Source organism: Myxine glutinosa, chromosome 11 (assembly GCF_964187855.1).
Source record: "Myxine glutinosa chromosome 11, kmMyxGlut1.1, whole genome shotgun sequence".
Taxonomy (NCBI): domain Eukaryota; kingdom Metazoa; phylum Chordata; class Myxini; order Myxiniformes; family Myxinidae; genus Myxine; species Myxine glutinosa.
In genome coordinates, this window is record NC_136271.1 from 104764678 (window position 1) to 104781746 (window position 17069).

The following is a 17069-nucleotide window of genomic DNA, read 5'->3' on the forward strand; positions in this document are numbered from 1 at the left end:
CTTTGGACCACAGCTGAGGTAGGTGCCTGCCAATCTCCTCATCTACGTGACACATCCAGACCTTCTGGCATTCTGGGAAATTCACAAATGATCGTTGTACTATGACCTGATGCACCAGGATGAGGTGCATGACCCAACAGATCAAATACTCAATTAAGATCTTCCAGAAATCCAGCATCAGATTGAGTGCAGTGTTTTGAACCTAACCAAAGACTTCAAAATCCCAAGACCAGATGATGCACTGCTCCACAATTATTGTCAGCCTCGCAAAATACAAGAGACCAACTTTGATGTTGATGAACTCAAGGGACACTGAGGGAAATATGCCCAAGTTCAATGTCGGTGAAGGGAAGCTAGCTTACCACAAGAAACAAGGATAATTCAAATTTCAACTTTACTCACAACTCTCCTTCTCGAGCAGCACCATGGAAGCTCATTGTGAATGGGTGTCTCTGGATATTGGCATCAACATAACAGATAAAGATTGGCTATGCCAATGCGCCATTCTGTGCCTAACAAATGTAGAAGTAGACAGAGTGAACATGTATGTGACATCACAATTCCCTGGAGAATTCCATGTACACAAGCGCTATGATCACATCCTTGAGGACACCAACGCCTACCTGCGCCACACTCTGCCCCTCTGGAATGCCACTGCATTTACTGATCTGGAAAGTTGGGATGGTAATCATGCTGCAACAAAACTTTGACCCAATGAATGGTCATTGCAATGGATGCAGGTACACAATTACTGCTCTTCATCACCATGTTATAGCTGCTGTGCTGGCCACATGGACACACAGAGGGAAACAGCTTTTCATAACTCGCATTCCCATTTCTCTGTCAGGCCATATCTTTCCATTTAATATTGTACGAAGGCAATTCTTTAACCGGCCATGCTTCGCAATACATTAGTCACAGGTACAAATACTTTGCATGGTTAGTGTTTTCATATCATCAGATTTCTTCAGTCATGGTCAGTGCTGCACAGCTACAAGTCGAGTTGGTGACATCAACGGAATTAAAATATTGGCACTTCATGGCACCGAATCTAAAATCTTGGCACCGAAGCTCACAAACAACGTACTTTGTTGCACAGTTTCAGTCGAAGTCCTCAGCATCATCCCGTCAATACGGTCAGCTGAGGTGGGCTAGCAGGGGCACATACGCCTCCACATGCAGCAACTACACTTGCATGTGTACGTACCCTCACCCTCAGTCAGTGAGAACACAAACGACAACAACAAAACAACAAAACAACAGCTTGCACTCCCAGAATCCACAGCACCGAAAATACATGGTGGAGCACTCAACCAACTACCCACACTTATAACCTACACCATGCAAACAGCAACACGCACACACGCACACACACACACACACACACACACACACACACACATACACACACGCCTCAACAGCTCAGAAGTAAGTGTGCATACCTCGAGTAGTCTCAGCTATGTTGCCAGTTCGCATCGCCTGTACTTTAATTGAACATTACATCTAAATTATGAAGAACAAGATAAAAACATTTATCAACTAATGTAATACACACGCCTGCTACTTCACCCATCAATTTTCCAAACCGCAAACCTTACACCACAACCACATATGCAACTTATAAATAAATAACCACAGCTTAAAAGCCGATATGCAGTGCACTATTGAACTCATTGTTTCGACACAAACTCATTTCCAGAAAATACAACAACAACAACACAACATGCATTTTAAGGCCATTTTCCCTGCGAGAGCGGGGGTTAGCGTTGCGGGCCCCATGACAATCTTCTCCATCTTGCCCTATTTTCTGCATCTCTCCTTGTTAACCCCCTTGCCCGCATTTCTTCTTCCACCATCGTTAGCCAAGTCTTTGTCGGTCTTCCCCGTCCTCTACTTCCTTCAACATTCATTTCCATCACTCTTCTCAACCAGTCACTTTCATCCTTCCTCAACACATGACCAAACCATCTCAACCTGTTCCTCTTCACAGCATCAATCACAGGCTCTATTCCCATCATTTTTCGCAATTCATCATTTGTCTTCCTCTCTCTCAACGATACTCCGCACATCCATCGAACCATTCGCACCCTTTTCAACCTTCGTTGCTGCTCGACGTTCATTACCCATGTCTCGCTCCCATAAATCATAACACTTCTCACACATGCAGCATACACCTTTCCCTTCAGCTTCAACGACACTCCCCTCCTCATCAGCACGCCACTCAGTTCCCGAAACTTCTTCCATGCACATCTCACTCGAGCAACCGTTGCCGAGTCTGATCCACCTTCTCCATTCAGCATGTCTCCGAGGTAGCAAAATGTTTTCACACCTTCCAGCTTCACGCCGTCTCCAAGATCCAACTCAACATTTCCTCCATCTGCAGCTCCCTCTGTGCACACCTTACATTTGAATGTAGCTGCCACACTGGTTAATGACCCTCTCAGACCACTACATTTTTGATGAACCCACTGAGCGCACATTGTACATTGAATGGAGTTCACTCCGACACCCTTCCTGCACACAGCACAGGGCCACTTCCCAGTTCTTTCCACCTCACCACATGCTTTACCACTTGCCATCACCTTCGTCTTTCCGATATTCACCTTCAGACCTTTTGTCTCCATACATTCCTTTCACTTGTTCATCTTTTCCTTCAGTCCATCCATACTTTCCGCAATCAACACCAGATCATCTGCATACAACAACTCCCATGGTAAACCCTCCTTTACGTTCTGAGCCAGCACCTCCATCACAGCTACAAATAGTAGTGGACTTAGTACCGACCCCTGATGCACTCCCACCTTCACCTCAAACTCACCACTGTTCCAGTCCTTCGTCCTTACAGCTGTGCGCGCTCTTTTGTACATTGTCATCACTACTCTGATCAACCATTCCTCCACTCCTAACTTCCTCATTGCCCATGTCAATACTTTGCGTGGAACCCTATCGAATGCTTTCTCCAGATCAACAAACCCAAGAAACAACTTCTTCCTCTTCTCCATGTACTTCTCCTGCAACTGCCTCACAATAAAAAGCGCGTCTGTCATTCCTCTTCCTGGCATAAATCCAAACTGCATTTCGTCGATCTTCACTTTCTTCCTTGTCCTCCTCTCCAACACCCTTTCCAATACCTTCATTCCATGCTCCAATAACTTTATCGCTCGGTACGAGCCACACTCTAGAGGGTCACCTTTCCCCTTGCATAGAGGGACGAGGGTACTCAGTTCCCAATCCACTGGAATGCAGCCTTCTTTCACCGCCAGATTACAGATCTCTGTCATTCTCTTCACACCCCAACTTCCTGCTGCCTTCAACATATCTCCCACAACTCCCGTCGGCCCTCCCGCTTTTCTACTCTTCATTGCTTTTATCGCTTCCTCAACTTCCTTCTCAGTTATCTTCTCTGTTGGTCCTAAAACTGGGTTACTCTATGTTGCCATCCCATTCATTCTCTGTATTCAACAGCATTTCCAGATATCTTTTCCATCTTCCTTTATTTCCATCTGGGTCCACAACGATTTGTCCCACTTCATCCTTCAAGCAACTCACCCCCATCACATCACACCTCTCTTTCGCTATCTGCTTTGCAATCCTGAATACTGCTCTCTGACCCTCTTCCGAATCCAAGCGTTCTCTGAACATTTTCCTACATGCCTCCTGCGCCTTTGCTACCTCTTTTTTCATTTCCAGAAAATGCTGATTTGTATTTCAGAACAAGGGAGGGGCATATCCCATGTACCTTTTATAGCTGTGGTCCTCCTTGAGGAGAAATGTGCAAATGCAATTAGAAAATGTGAATTTTTCCAGTTTAAGAAAACCAACTCGTTTTATTCACCGCTTTATGCAAGAGAAGGATTTTGTAGTATATAAATTATACAATTTCAGTCCACCTTGTCCTAAACTCTGTTGGTGGACACATTTTACTCCAAAAAAAGCTTGGCAGCACAAGACCAACAGAGTTTGCACTGATCCAAAGCAGAAGCTTGAAATGTACCTTGGGCCCACATCGTTTCAAACACCACTCAATGGAACTGCACCAGTCACATCCCCTTGAGAGAGATTGATGTTTGATCTATTAAACTGTCAAAGCTGGAAAACTCGATCCGGCCCATAAGTTCCTATTTAATAAGTTACATAAAGACTGCTCCAATATGTATTTGCTACAAAATCATAGCTTATAATTTGATTGCATAAGAAATATGTACATGCTCTTTAAGTGTTGCACAATAATTTATAATCACGCATAACATATGTGGTTACTTCCACTCACGTTCAACTTGTTCTTCATCCATTACTGTTTCATCAGCCTGGTGGCCAGCAAGATTCAGAATGTCAAGCAGGTAGATGTTAAGTTAACACAAGTACAGCAGCAAAAGGGAAAATAAAGCATTACCTGAAGCAGAATGACAGAACCAGGGACTACACCGAGACTGCCAAGCAAGGCAGAATCATCTGTTAGTGGCCGATCTTCCATAAACAAGTTCTGATCAAATGGAGCCACTGAGAACACGTTCATTATCTGCAGAGTTCACAGGGGAGGATATCAAAGGGTCACATTTCTCAATTCAATATGTTCGCACAAGCACAGCATCGCCAAATTTAACATGAAGCAACAGCGAACCTTACATAATCAATTCTGATTCTGATGTACAATAACCTGTTGCAGACCACCGGTGCTGCCAAGAAGTTTCTTGGCAAGGGTTATACCGGTTGGTTTGCCATTGCTTTCCCAGCAGAAGTCAGGGCAGGAATTGGTAATTTATACATGGTGCCAGCGATAGCTTGCCTATTCTTCATGAAGGACACTGTGTGATCTTTAACGTCCACCAACTAATGCCGGCAGATGGGATGCCCAATTTAATGTCCATTTGAGGGATGGCGCACACATTGATTAATTGCTCTGCCTGTGAGTTGAAATCGTATAACTTGGGGTGCCAATTTGATTCATACAGCTGCATGAAGAAGTAAATGTATTTTATTTGCCAAATGTAGGGCGCCCCTTCATATGAACTTTTCTTGAGGAGTACTTGGTTCCGCCTCAGAACACAGGGTAGTCCAGCATGGACCCAAGATTTTTTGAATGCCCTTTATTTTGTATTGTTTGGCATTTTCTACAAGCTATGGAATTTGTTAGCATGTTAGATTTGCGTAATAATATTTGGAAAGAGGTATTAAGTGTGTTTACATGTATATTTATATATAATTTAATTGTAAAGCAAAAACTACGGCACTTACGTGGAATTTGTTTTGAAAGCCATTAACTAGACCTATTGGCCGATGTATATTCTAAGTTTCAGCTAGTTTCAATGTATAGTCCTTGAGATATGAGCGCCAACACATTTTGGGCGGACGGACAGACAGACAGACACCAACGATAATTTGAGGGTTTTCTAAATATAACTCATGAATGCATAAATGGACGTTGCTGAAATTTGGAACATATTACCTCCATGTACAAAGCATTTACTTCTGAAATTTGCAGCCGATTTCATCCAGTAGTAGACGAGAAACGCATTTTCAGTCCCCGTGTTAAAGCTCCATACAGAGAAGCAATCCCTTATATAAAGAGAGGGGAACTTTGCACCTCCCTTTGATTAAAATGGCTGAGTTCCGAAAGGTAATGGGGGCAATAAAGATCATGAGTCAGAATTGGAGATGACAAGAGATTAGAAAGTTGGCCAGGATAACAGCACATGGTTGGCAACTCTTTTGTTTCAGCGAGTTTTAGCAGAAGACACCGGTGTCTAAATGTCCCTTACAATTTTTTCCATTGGGAATCAAGCGTAGGAAAGACAACTTAAAGTAGCTACATCTGAGCTAGCCTGTCACTTCCCTCTGCTAATTAAATAATTGTCAAATAAAGAACAACTGCAATAGCTTCACGTCACCAAGTATGATCTGAACTTACAGGTATCACTCATAAATTCATTGATAAAATGAATAAAAGCAAAAAAAAAAAGGCTGAAAATTACGAAGGCCGGAGCTACAGACTTGGCATTTAATATGGAATTTTTTTTTTCTTGATTTGGGTTTACTTTCTTCACTCGGTATATCAATCTGGTGAATTTATTTTACACTTTGGTGATTTATTTGTTAAAATAACCATGTCACTGATTGTCTGTCGCAGCAAGAAGTCAACAACAGGATTATATCACAGGTGGCGTGGCAAAATGTACGGGCAGGTGCATTTGACGATTGGCTTCACAGTCGGGTACACAAGGGTTGTTGCGTTCTGTATTAGTGGAAAACAACTGCTGCACGTCTCCAAAAGTTATTGCTGCCTCCTCTGGAGATGGTCCGTCAACTCGACAATGCTGTTTGTCATGGAGTGGTGGCTTTACGAAATTACGGCATGAAAGAGCGTGCTATTGCTCGGCAGTATGGCATCACTCAAGGTCAGGTGTCAAAGATCCTGAAACGAAATGCTCAGAGGGGTGTCCCTACTCCAATACCGAGTCCAGGACGTCCCCGCAGAACCACAAGGAGGGATGATCGCCAGCTGCACAGGTTAGTCCACAATGGCCGTACCAAGTCAGCTAATCGGCTTAGGGCTGAGTGGCAGCAACTGACAAATGTGCCTGTATCCAGAAGGCTAGTCAACCAACGACTGGTTCAAGCAGGCTGTCGTGCCAGGCGTCCCCTGAGAAAGCCACGCCTGACCAGACAACACCGCCAGCGCCGATTGCAGTGGGCCAGAGAGCACCGTCAATGGCAGCCAGGACACTGGAATCACGTGATCTTCAGTGACGAGTCTAGATTTCTGGTCTATTGTCAAGATGGCCGCGTCCGAGTGCGCAGACATGTGCATGAAGCCTACAACAAAGATTGTATAGTGCCAAGAGTCCAAGCTGGAGGTGGTGGGGTGACCGTTTGGGCTGATTTTCATGCAGGGGGCAAAACTGACCTGGTTGTTCTTAATGGGAACCTGGACCAGTTCAAGTACAGGGCCATTCTGGAAGAAACATTGCTTCCATTTTGCTCGTGCAGCCTTTCGAGGAAACTTTGTCTTCCAAGATGATAATGCACGGCCTCATCGTGCTCGCATGATCCAACACTTTCTTGCTGACCGTGGTCTAGAGCATATGGAGTGGCCTGCCATGTCCCCGGATATGAATCCGATAGAGAACTTGTGGGCAGAATTAACGCGTCAAATCGACCACTTGGACCAGCAGCTGACCTCTGTGCGTGAATTGCAGCAGGCTATTGTCACCGCATGGCAAGCGATTCCTGTCCAAACCTTGGCAAATCTCGTGAACAGCATGCCTCAACGTGTACGTACTCTCCTGAATGCTCGTGGGGGTTACACGAAGTACTCAACTGTAATTTTACTGTCCGTAATCCCAGGCGTAATTTATCTTTTATTTTTGTTAAAAAATTTTTTGGCTAATGTGCAAAATAAAGAGATACTTCTGGAAAACGTACAGAAGTTTAACACAGTACTGTCCATGAATTGAGTTCGATATCAGTTTACATCACTTTCAAGGATCAATTTATTTGTTTCGAAATGTCAAATGTGGTTTTTGTCTTTTAAAGGTCACATTAACAAAATCTAGAATAATTTCAACATAATTCCAATGAACTTTTGGTTCTGAGACATCTTGAAAAGTAAGTTCACCCCCACAAAAAAAATATTCCATATTAAATGCCAAGTCTGTATATTGAAGAATAAGAATGCAGGTGAAAAAGTCACAAGGTCTATGAGTAGAGGAGATGAAATAAACGAATGAGAGCAGGTGATAATCCATCGAGAGTAAAACAACAAGGAGGACCTTACTTGAATCTTGAATTCTTTTAGGCTCTGGCTTGAAGAAACCAGGAAGCTTTTGTCTCCTCGGAGCCGGCGGTGCCGACTACTCCTGCGGATGGTGCTGGGGTTCTCACTCTGCCCCACAGGGCGTTTCCGCTTCACACCATTTGCCTGGTGCATATATCACATAGAATAACTTCCACAGGATATTGTTAGCCAATTATTACATGAGCTCTTCAAATAGTATTCACTCAGAATCATGAAGACCATGAACACATTCATGATTCGACAAAATCGGACATGTGGAACCGCTTTAGGTGACTCTGTCCCATCAAGTATGATTTTGAAAGATGGACATCATTCATTAGCTCTTTCACGAGCCTCGATTCAGCATACAAAAAAAAAATATCTAAATAGTGTGTTGTGCATTCGGCAAAGCTAATAACAATTAGACCCATCTTATTTGTCTGGAAAGGATTATGTCCTCTTCATGTTGCTCTACTGAAGTTGTGCGTCTGTTCAGCTTCCTTTAGTTGTGCTCTGCAATACCTTGTTCCAATCGGTCTCTGTACCTCATGCAGTCCTGGGTTTCCTTGTTAGTCCGCACAAACACATGCCTTTGTTCGCACGTTGGTTCACCTTGTTGTTTGCTGCATTTACTACATGCTTCTCTGGCTCAACCTCGTCTTCACATTTACAGTGTATAGTATTCAACTCTGCAATAATATAAAATAGGGACTCGAGTTGTAACTGAATAACTAATTTTCTGACTGTCTGGATCATCATCTGGGCTCCATTTTCCAGTGAGGTGTTTTTAACATTTTAGCTCTTCTAAGAGCCTTGACGAAGTATACAAAAGAAAAAAACATTGATGTAAGACTCATCGTGGAGCTGCGTCACAACTTCTTTACAAGTGACTGTTTTGGTGGTGTATTGTGTTTGATGCATTGCTAATAGTTGTATACCTTTGATTCAATATGGAACAAGTTGTTTATTAATTATTGTAATGAAAATGTATCCAAGTTGAACCCAGGTGTGATGCTCGCTTGAACCACTGAGAGGCATCTATAAGAACTCGGACGTCTGCGGCTCCGGGCCACTCCTGCGACATTTAATCTATGACATGTAGTCTCGGATGGTGCGTATATGCTGATGATCTAGGCTTGCTTGCATTGACCAATATTATTGATCCTTTCTATTTGATGCCATGATCCTGATATATATATATATATTGCATGATTGTATTCTACAGGATGTTGCCAAAGATCAGATTGTCATAAAACCTACCTACGGGACAAAGTTGTGGACTTGATTGATTTTCCACTACAATTAATGACTATCTCGCTGTCCACTCGAGAACAAGAAGCGAACGAGGACGACATGGCGGGACACAGGATGATTCAGGTGCCGCTATTTGCAGCCGACCCGCAAGCAGCGGATTCGGGCTCAGAGCTGACGCATTGGCTAAAGACTTTGGACAATCAGTTCAAAGCCCAGGACACCGCTGTCACTGATGAAACGAAATTACAAGTACTCCAGACAAAAGTACATCATAGCGTTTTCCGGGGAATCGAACAGTGTATGACATTCAATGCAGCTGTGACAGAGCTGAAACGAATTTACATTAAGAAACGAAGTGTGGTTTATTCCCGGCATCTGCTTGCAATGCGGAATCAACAGCCCACTGAGACGCTGGATCATTTCGCACAAGAGCTGCGACGTCTGCTTGCCGATAGTGCTCTGGAGGTACGCACACATGAGCAAGTACAAGATGACCTTGTACGCGATTCTTTTGTCTCGGGGCTCAGCTCCTCAACCGTTAGACAAAGACTTCTTGAAGCTGAGGACTTGAAGTTCACGGAAGCTTTACGGCTAGCTCACGTCTACACTCAGGCTCGGGAACAATCTGACGCGTATGACCACACGCGCGTCACTGTGGGGACGTCTCGTCAAGCCCGACCGGAGAGAGCTACCGCCGAGTACGTGGGAGCAGACTCGACATCACTGCCGGAATCCCTGACCTCTCCCGAGGAGGTCCCAGATCCAGGCTTGGCGGCAGCCGCAGCTGCAGGACCAAAGCCCGGACGAAACGCTACGTGTTACTTCTGCGGCAATCGACAACATCCCAGGTCGGCGTGCCCGGCTCGGGAAGCGATGCCATTTGTGTTCGACCAAGGGGCACTTTGCAAAAGTTTGCCGAAAAGCTGCGCGGGGCAAACGAACTCGCTCGACATTGAATGTGCTTATCGCCGAGCAAAAGGGCTGAGCACAGAGCGGGGCGCCTCATCCGACTTTGAAGAGAGGCGCACCTCCTCGTAGGCCCCTGGCTGCGCGCTCGACCTTGGTGAGATTCATCGGGCCGACAAAACAAATGGCGCAAACACGACCGAACGCGGAGCGACCGTCCTTGGCCCGTATCCGAACGTCTCATGATGGCTTTGAGACTCCGCTCGTGACACGAGTGCCCTCCGAAGGCTGCTCGTACGAACTACAAGCTCCAGCTTCGGCATGGAAAACTGCAGTTGGCTTTGGAACTACGCGCGTGACACGAGCGCCCTCCGGAGGCTGCTCGAACGAACAAAGAACTTGAGCTGGCGTTGGATCTACACACGAGGCGCGAACGTCTCGCTCGGATGGCTCAATACCTGCAGGATCACCCGGCCTGGCTCAGGCCATTATCCCACTTATGATTGAGGGAATTTTTGCTCGGGCTTTAATTGATACAGGGTCCACAGATAGTTATGTCGATCATCGACTGGTGCAAAAACATGGATGGCCGACCCTTGGGACAAGACGTCGGATCTTTATGGCATCTCAAGGGCTTAGGCTCAGCACAAAAGGGGAATGTCGATTGAAGCTTGTGATAAAGGGACAAATATTTCCAGATGTACATCTCATGGTCTTACCAGCATTATGTGCCGATATTTTGCTTGGACATGATTTTCTTAAGCGACATGGACGTTTGGAAATGGAATTTGGTGGTACTGATACGCTTGCTGTGTGCGCTCTTGCAGGGATGGACATTGAGCCACTGTCGCTGTTCCCCAATATGACCACGGACTGCACACCTGTAGCGGTAAAATTGCGGCGCTACTCACGAGCTGACGCGCAATTCATTGCGGAGGAAACGGCCCAGCTCTTAAAGGAAGGTATCATAGAACCTAGCCGGTCGCCGTGGCGGGCCCAGGTCTTGGTGGTACGAAGTGAAGCGCATCGCAAACGCATGATAATCGACTATTCGCAGACGATTAATCGATTTACACAGCTGGACGGCTACCCCCTTCCGGGGATGGACGCCCTGGTTTGACAGGTGGCCCAGTACTCAGTCTATAGCACCCTCGATCTGCGTAGTGCGTATCATCAAATCCCCATCTCCGGGGCCGACCGCATCTATACCGCGTTTGAATTGGGTCAAAGGATTATACCAGTTCACCCGACTACCTTTCGGGGTGACGAACGGGGTCACTTTTTTTTTTTTTTTTTTTTTTTTGTTTTGTTTGTTTGTTTGTATACAATATCGAGGCTCGTGAAAGAGCGAACATTAATCACATGAACACACAGAAAGACAAACCGACACATAAAACATATAACATAGGGAGCGGTAGACAAGATGGGGAGAGAGGGGGAAGGACACAAACACAACATTTGAGAGCAGGGACCGAGAGACATGGAGACATCGAGAGATCTGAGAGAGGGCGAGGGCTTTGGGGGGGGGGGGGGCGTGGGAAGGGGGCAGTGGGAGAGGTATAAAACATATGGACACTGCCAGGACTTCCAGGAAAGAAGTTGGAATTTCAAACAAGGTGGATCTGGGGTGAATTAGCGGGGGTAGAAAAGATCAAGGTTTTGGATGGGGGAAGATAAGAGATGGTGGTGAACAGCTGTTTTAAAGACCTGGAGGGAGGAGTGGGATTGAAGGGAGTGAGGGAGTTTGTTCCAGAGGCGGGAGAAAAGAGGAATGAAAGAGTGAAGGTGAGCAGAGAGCCGAGATTTCGGCAGTTTAACCATCAGAGGGTTGCTGGCAGATCTTGTGCGACCTGTAGGAATATTTGGGGGACAGAGCACAGAGAGAGCTGGGGGTGCAAGGCCGGAGAGGAGTCGGTAGAAGACAGAAAGACCACCTACCTGCCTGCGGTGAGTGAGTGAAAGGCCCTCAGAGATAGCTTCATCGCGGGAGATTCCAATAATTCTGAAAGCTTTGGTTTCAACAGCGTGAAGCCGAGCTAGGTGTGAGGCAGGAGCACCGGCCCATAGGGGAGAACAGTATTCCATTGAGCTGCGGATGAAAGCCTTGTATGTGGTGAGGAGCTCAGGTGTGCCGAGGAAGGACTTCGCACGACGGAGGATGCCCAGTCGGCGACTGGCTTTGGAGGCCAGCTTGGAAATGTGGTTTTCCCAAGAAAGATCATGGCAGATAGTGAGACCCAAAATCTTGAGCGACAGAACTTCTTGGAGAGGATTGTTGAGAAAGTAGATGGGAGGGTTGTCCAGTCGATCTTTTCAGAGGGCTATGGACGACCTCATCGCTAAAGAGAACTTGACCGACGTCTTTGTATATCTGGACAATCTTACGGTTTGCGGGCATGACCAAGGGCATCATGATGCAAATCTGAAGCGCTTCCTCGAGGTCGCGCAGAGGTATCGCCTAACCATGAATGAGGCTAAGTGTCGTTACTCCGTGCACACGATAGATCTTCTGGGGTACACCGTGACCCATGGCTCTGTTGCTCCAGATAAGGAGTGACTGCGACCCTTGCTCGACATGGCCCCGCCCCACGATCGTACTTCTTTGAAGCGTGCTCTCGGGCTGTTCGCCCATTATTCTAAGTGGGTGCAAAATTTCTCTGCGAAACTTCGCCCACTTGTGGCCTGCAAAGCGTTCCTCATGAGCCCTGCCACCATGGCTGCTTTTCGGGGCCTCAAGTCCGACATCGCTGGCGCTGCTGTCGCGACGATCGACGAGAATAAATCTTTCGTTTTGGAAAGTGATGCCTCGGATCATGCGATAGCAGCGACTCTCTCCCAGGGGGGGGCGCCCTGTGGCTTTCTTTTTGCGGACTCTCACCTCCGCTGAGTGGAGGCATTCGTCTGTCGAAAAGGAAGCATACGCGATCGTCGAGTCGATTCGGCGTTGGCGTCCGTACTTGCTCAGACGATGCTTCCAAATCATGACGGACCGACAGAGCATTGCATTTATGTACGACACCTTGCATGCTCAACGCATTAAGAATGAGAAAATCACTCGCTGGCGTATCGAACTCGCCGACTTCTGCTACACCATCAAATATCGCCCGGGGAGGGATAACCTGGTTGCCGACGCCTTATCACGGCCGGCTACGTGTGCGGGTCTCATATCTTTGGAGGGTCTGCGCGCTTTGCATGACACTATGTGTCATCCTGGGGTGGCGCGTTTCGCTCATTTTGTGCGTAGTCGTAATCTGCCAGACTCGGTTGAGGACGTTCGCCGGGTCTGCCGCGACTGTGCTGTATGTGCGGAACTCAAACCGCGTTTTTACAACCCTCCCATGGGGACGCTGGTCAGGGCTACTAGACCGTGGTAGCGATTGGCGATGGATTTCAAAGGGCCACTGCCGGTGTCGAGTAACTCTCGTTATCTGCTCACTATCGTTGATGAGTACTCGCGATTCCCTTTTGCTTTCACGTGCGCAGATATGACGGCCGCCACGGTTATACGGTGCCTGCAGAACTTCTTTTCTATGTTTGGGTATCCGGCCTACGTGCATACCGATCGAGGTGCGGTGTTCCTGTCCCAGGAAGTGAGGAGCTTCTTGCTCCAGAATAATGTCGCTTCTAGCTATACCACCCCGTATAGACCACAGGCGAATGGGCAGGTCGAACGCTTCAATGGGATTATATGGAGGGCCATCATGCTAAGCCTCAAGTCCCTCGGCCGGGGCCTAGATAAATGGGCTTGGTCATTACCTGCGGCGCTGAACTCAATCAGGGCTTTACTATGTACAGCCACCAACCAGACTCCTCACGAACGGCTTTTTCACCACCCGAGGAGCTCGGGTAGTATCAGATCTTTACCTAGTTGGCTCACTGGGCCGGGGCCGGCATACCTCAAACGCACAGTTCGCACGAGCAAGTACGATCCCCTAGTAGATAAGGTGCAAGTACTCCAGGCTAATCCCGAGCATGCTCGCGTGATGATGGCAGATGGACGCGAGTCTACTGTCTCCGTACGCCATCTCGCCCCTTGCGGGGCCATCGACCCTTACGGGGACATCGACGAACCGATTTACGAGTCTATGGACTCTCCTGGGGCTCCGCCTATGGAGCATCTGCCGTCCCTCCCGTCGCCAGATACACCCCTGCCTGAAGGCACTGTGGTGCCCCCACCGACGCCTACCTCCAGCGGCTACTCCGATGCGGGGACTCCCGGGCTTGGGGATGTAGTACCCGGTAGTTTCCGGACCCGTGCTGGCAGGGCAATTCGCCGCCCTGACCGCTACGGATGGACCGACTGGCATGGACTGACATCGCTACTCTACTAATGCTGTCGCATGCTTGATTCCTGCTTAGCGGCAGTGTAGTTCTAACGGCGGGGAGAATGTAATGAAAATGTATCCAAGTTGAACCCAGGTGTGATGCTCGCTTGAACCACTGAGAAGCGTCTATAAGAACTCGGACGTCTGCGGCTCCGGGCCACTCCTACGACATTTAATCTATGACATGTAGTCTCGGATGGTGCATATATGCTGATGATCTAGGCTTGCTTGCATTGACCAATATTATTGATCCTTTCTATATGATGCCATGATCCTGATATATATATATATTGCATGATTGTATTCTACAGGATGTTGCCAGAGATCAGATTGTCATTAAACCTACCTACGGGACAAAGTTGTGGACTTGATTGATTTTCTACTACAATTATTACATAGGACTTTGTGATGTTTGTTGAGGCTAGATGACATTGTATATGTACAGTAGAGTAAAATGGTGACAAGTGTTAATATTGAAGTTAGATTTTACAGCTTGGGAGAAGATCGCGTGTTCAGGCAAATTCTGGCTGCTTTCGGATATGGAGATACGTCATGATACTGAGCAGTTCCTGGCTCCGCCTGTATGTAGAAACGTCTCGTATTTATGAGTGACTTGTCGATGAGGGAGCTTTCAGGAACGTTTGTGAGCTGTCTATATAAGTGGCAAAGCAGAGCCCAAAGGGGTAACAGAGAGAAGAGCGAGTCACCATTTGCTTTGCTGTGTGCAGGTGTGTTCATGTATCACTTGCTGTTTTACTTCATTGACAAACTCAAGTTTGAACTACGCCTGACTGCCGGTTGGACATCAATCGATCAAAGAATCTTGGGTTGTATGTCAAGCCAGTATAAAAATTACATGCAGGACGTAGACATCTGTATACCTTAATTCAAGCACCAAGGAAATTACTAGACAATGTACAAATACATATTGATGGAATTTTAACCTGGGTTCTCTATATCATGAGCCATTGGTGAAGATGGAAACACTAAAGAGCACAACCCAGGTTTTGATCTTTCCAGTCAAGAACTAAACATCCTCAGCTACAGATCCACAACTTAGCCGACGTCCAGTTACCTGCGTGCACACACGCCTTTATTTATTCTCCACTCCCACGGCTCGATTCACAGTGCCAGATTTTCAACATTTCACTTTTCATTAGTTTTTTGTCTTGCGTGTTTGTTTTCCTACAGATTGCAATCGTTGCCATGGTGACTTAATGCACTCTTCCCCTTTATAGTATTTATCCTCCCACCTCCTCCTACTCTCTGCCATCGATGTTGAATTTGCAACACCCCAGCTCATAAACCGACTTGCTTCACTCAAAATTCTGACCATTCTTCATCAAAATCCTTTTTACATTCGTGTGAAATAAAAGACAAGTTTAAAAAAAAATCAAGAATTCCTAGACCTGATCTTTGGTTCCTTTCTCTTCGTCTTCATGTATACAGTAGATTCTAATGGCTTTGGTTCCTTTCTCTTCGTCTTCATGTCTACAGTAGATTCTAATGGCAAGAGTCAGAAATACAATCCTCAGACCTTTAAACTCGATCAATATTAATCTTAAAAAGGACTTAAAAGGGGATGTGCTTTTCCACTCTCCAGTTGAGATCAAGCTTTTATTTCATTGACATATGGGATTTGACAAAAAAAAAATTCTCAAAAAGGACAAAACCTTAGCTTTACTTTGTTTTGGTTAACACAAAAACTTTATGAAATGATTCGTGATTTATGAGATCATAAGCATCTCACTCACAAAGATTACGAGGCTGATGGAGATGAAGTTGAACCTGAAGCAGAACAATTGGGTCGAGACAGATGAGCCTGAACAATCAAGTCAAACTTGCACTCTTCCTTAAGGGACTCTTCCACTGGCATGTTCACACGAGCACTCTCTCCCAGCACTGCAGCAGGAGGAAAATCTGCCAAGTCCATAGCAAATCTTTAAGCAAACGAGCCATTCAGAACTTGCAGTTAACGGAACTGCTTTAACCTCAGAATAGGCAGCTATAAATCAGATATATTTTTCAGCACTGTATCTTGAATCATCATTCTAGAGATCAGAACTTTTCAAGTAACCAAACTTTGATTTCACCAAATTGCTTCTGCCTCTCTTATATGGTGTCAATTCATTGGCATCTCCGGACCAGACACCACAGCACAAGGCCTGCTACTTGATTACTACACACTACACTATTTGCCAGTATACTTTTGACTGCTTTCTCACATGACTACCCCTATCTGCACTCTATTGTGTGGCTCCTGTTACGGATCTGTCACTTCTGCCTTTGTTGTTATTATATACTTGTAGAATATTTTTAGTTTCAGGTAATATTGTTAAGATTTTTGTGTGAAATGAAGATGACTTCAGTAAAAGATAAAAATAAATGTTTGTGAAGGAAAAAGGAAAACACGGCAAAGGAACCGGAAGAGAAGAGAGAGGAGGAGACGGCCATGAGAGATATACAGCCGTGAGTTGCACAGAGGCTGCGAGCAGACTTTTTTTTGATATTGGTCGTGAATGAGCGACATCGTCCTATATTGCAACTGCAATTAAACATGCGTCTCAGGTTTTATTACCAAGCATGAGTTATTGTTGGCGGGGAATCAAGAGCCTCCATTACAGGTCTATCAGCTATTTTGTCCTCGAAGAGGCTGTCCATTTGGTGCATCTTGTTTTGTCAATGGGATTCCCATATCGACATCGTGTTGATTGCCGTTGGTTTACATATCGGCTCAATTCCCATATCGACCTCTTACCTCGTAACTCCTCGTCTGCCGCAGTGCCGATACCTGCCTGTTCTCGTCGTTC

General features: G+C 46.1%; 1 protein-coding gene across 16 annotated transcripts in view; it reads right to left on the reverse strand.

The window, feature by feature from the left end:
• USP48 (ubiquitin specific peptidase 48) overlaps positions 1–17069 on the reverse strand; it is a 250247-nt gene that overhangs the window by 15319 nt on the left and 217859 nt on the right. For 15 of the 16 annotated variants that reach the window (XR_013625012.1, XR_013625013.1, XR_013625011.1 and 12 more), the window contains 3 exons: positions 7775–7918; positions 4394–4519; positions 4271–4307 (listed from right to left, as the gene is read on the reverse strand). Coding sequence is in view for 12 of the 16 variants with exons in the window: in XM_078786944.1 (XP_078643070.1) it covers positions 4271–4307; positions 4394–4519; positions 7775–7918 (307 nt within the window). In the remaining 4 variants the exon portion in view is untranslated. Of the gene's footprint in view, positions 1–4270; positions 4308–4393; positions 4520–7774; positions 7919–16034; positions 16180–17069 lie in introns of those variants that run through there. The other variant, XM_078786947.1, reaches the window with a different exon arrangement.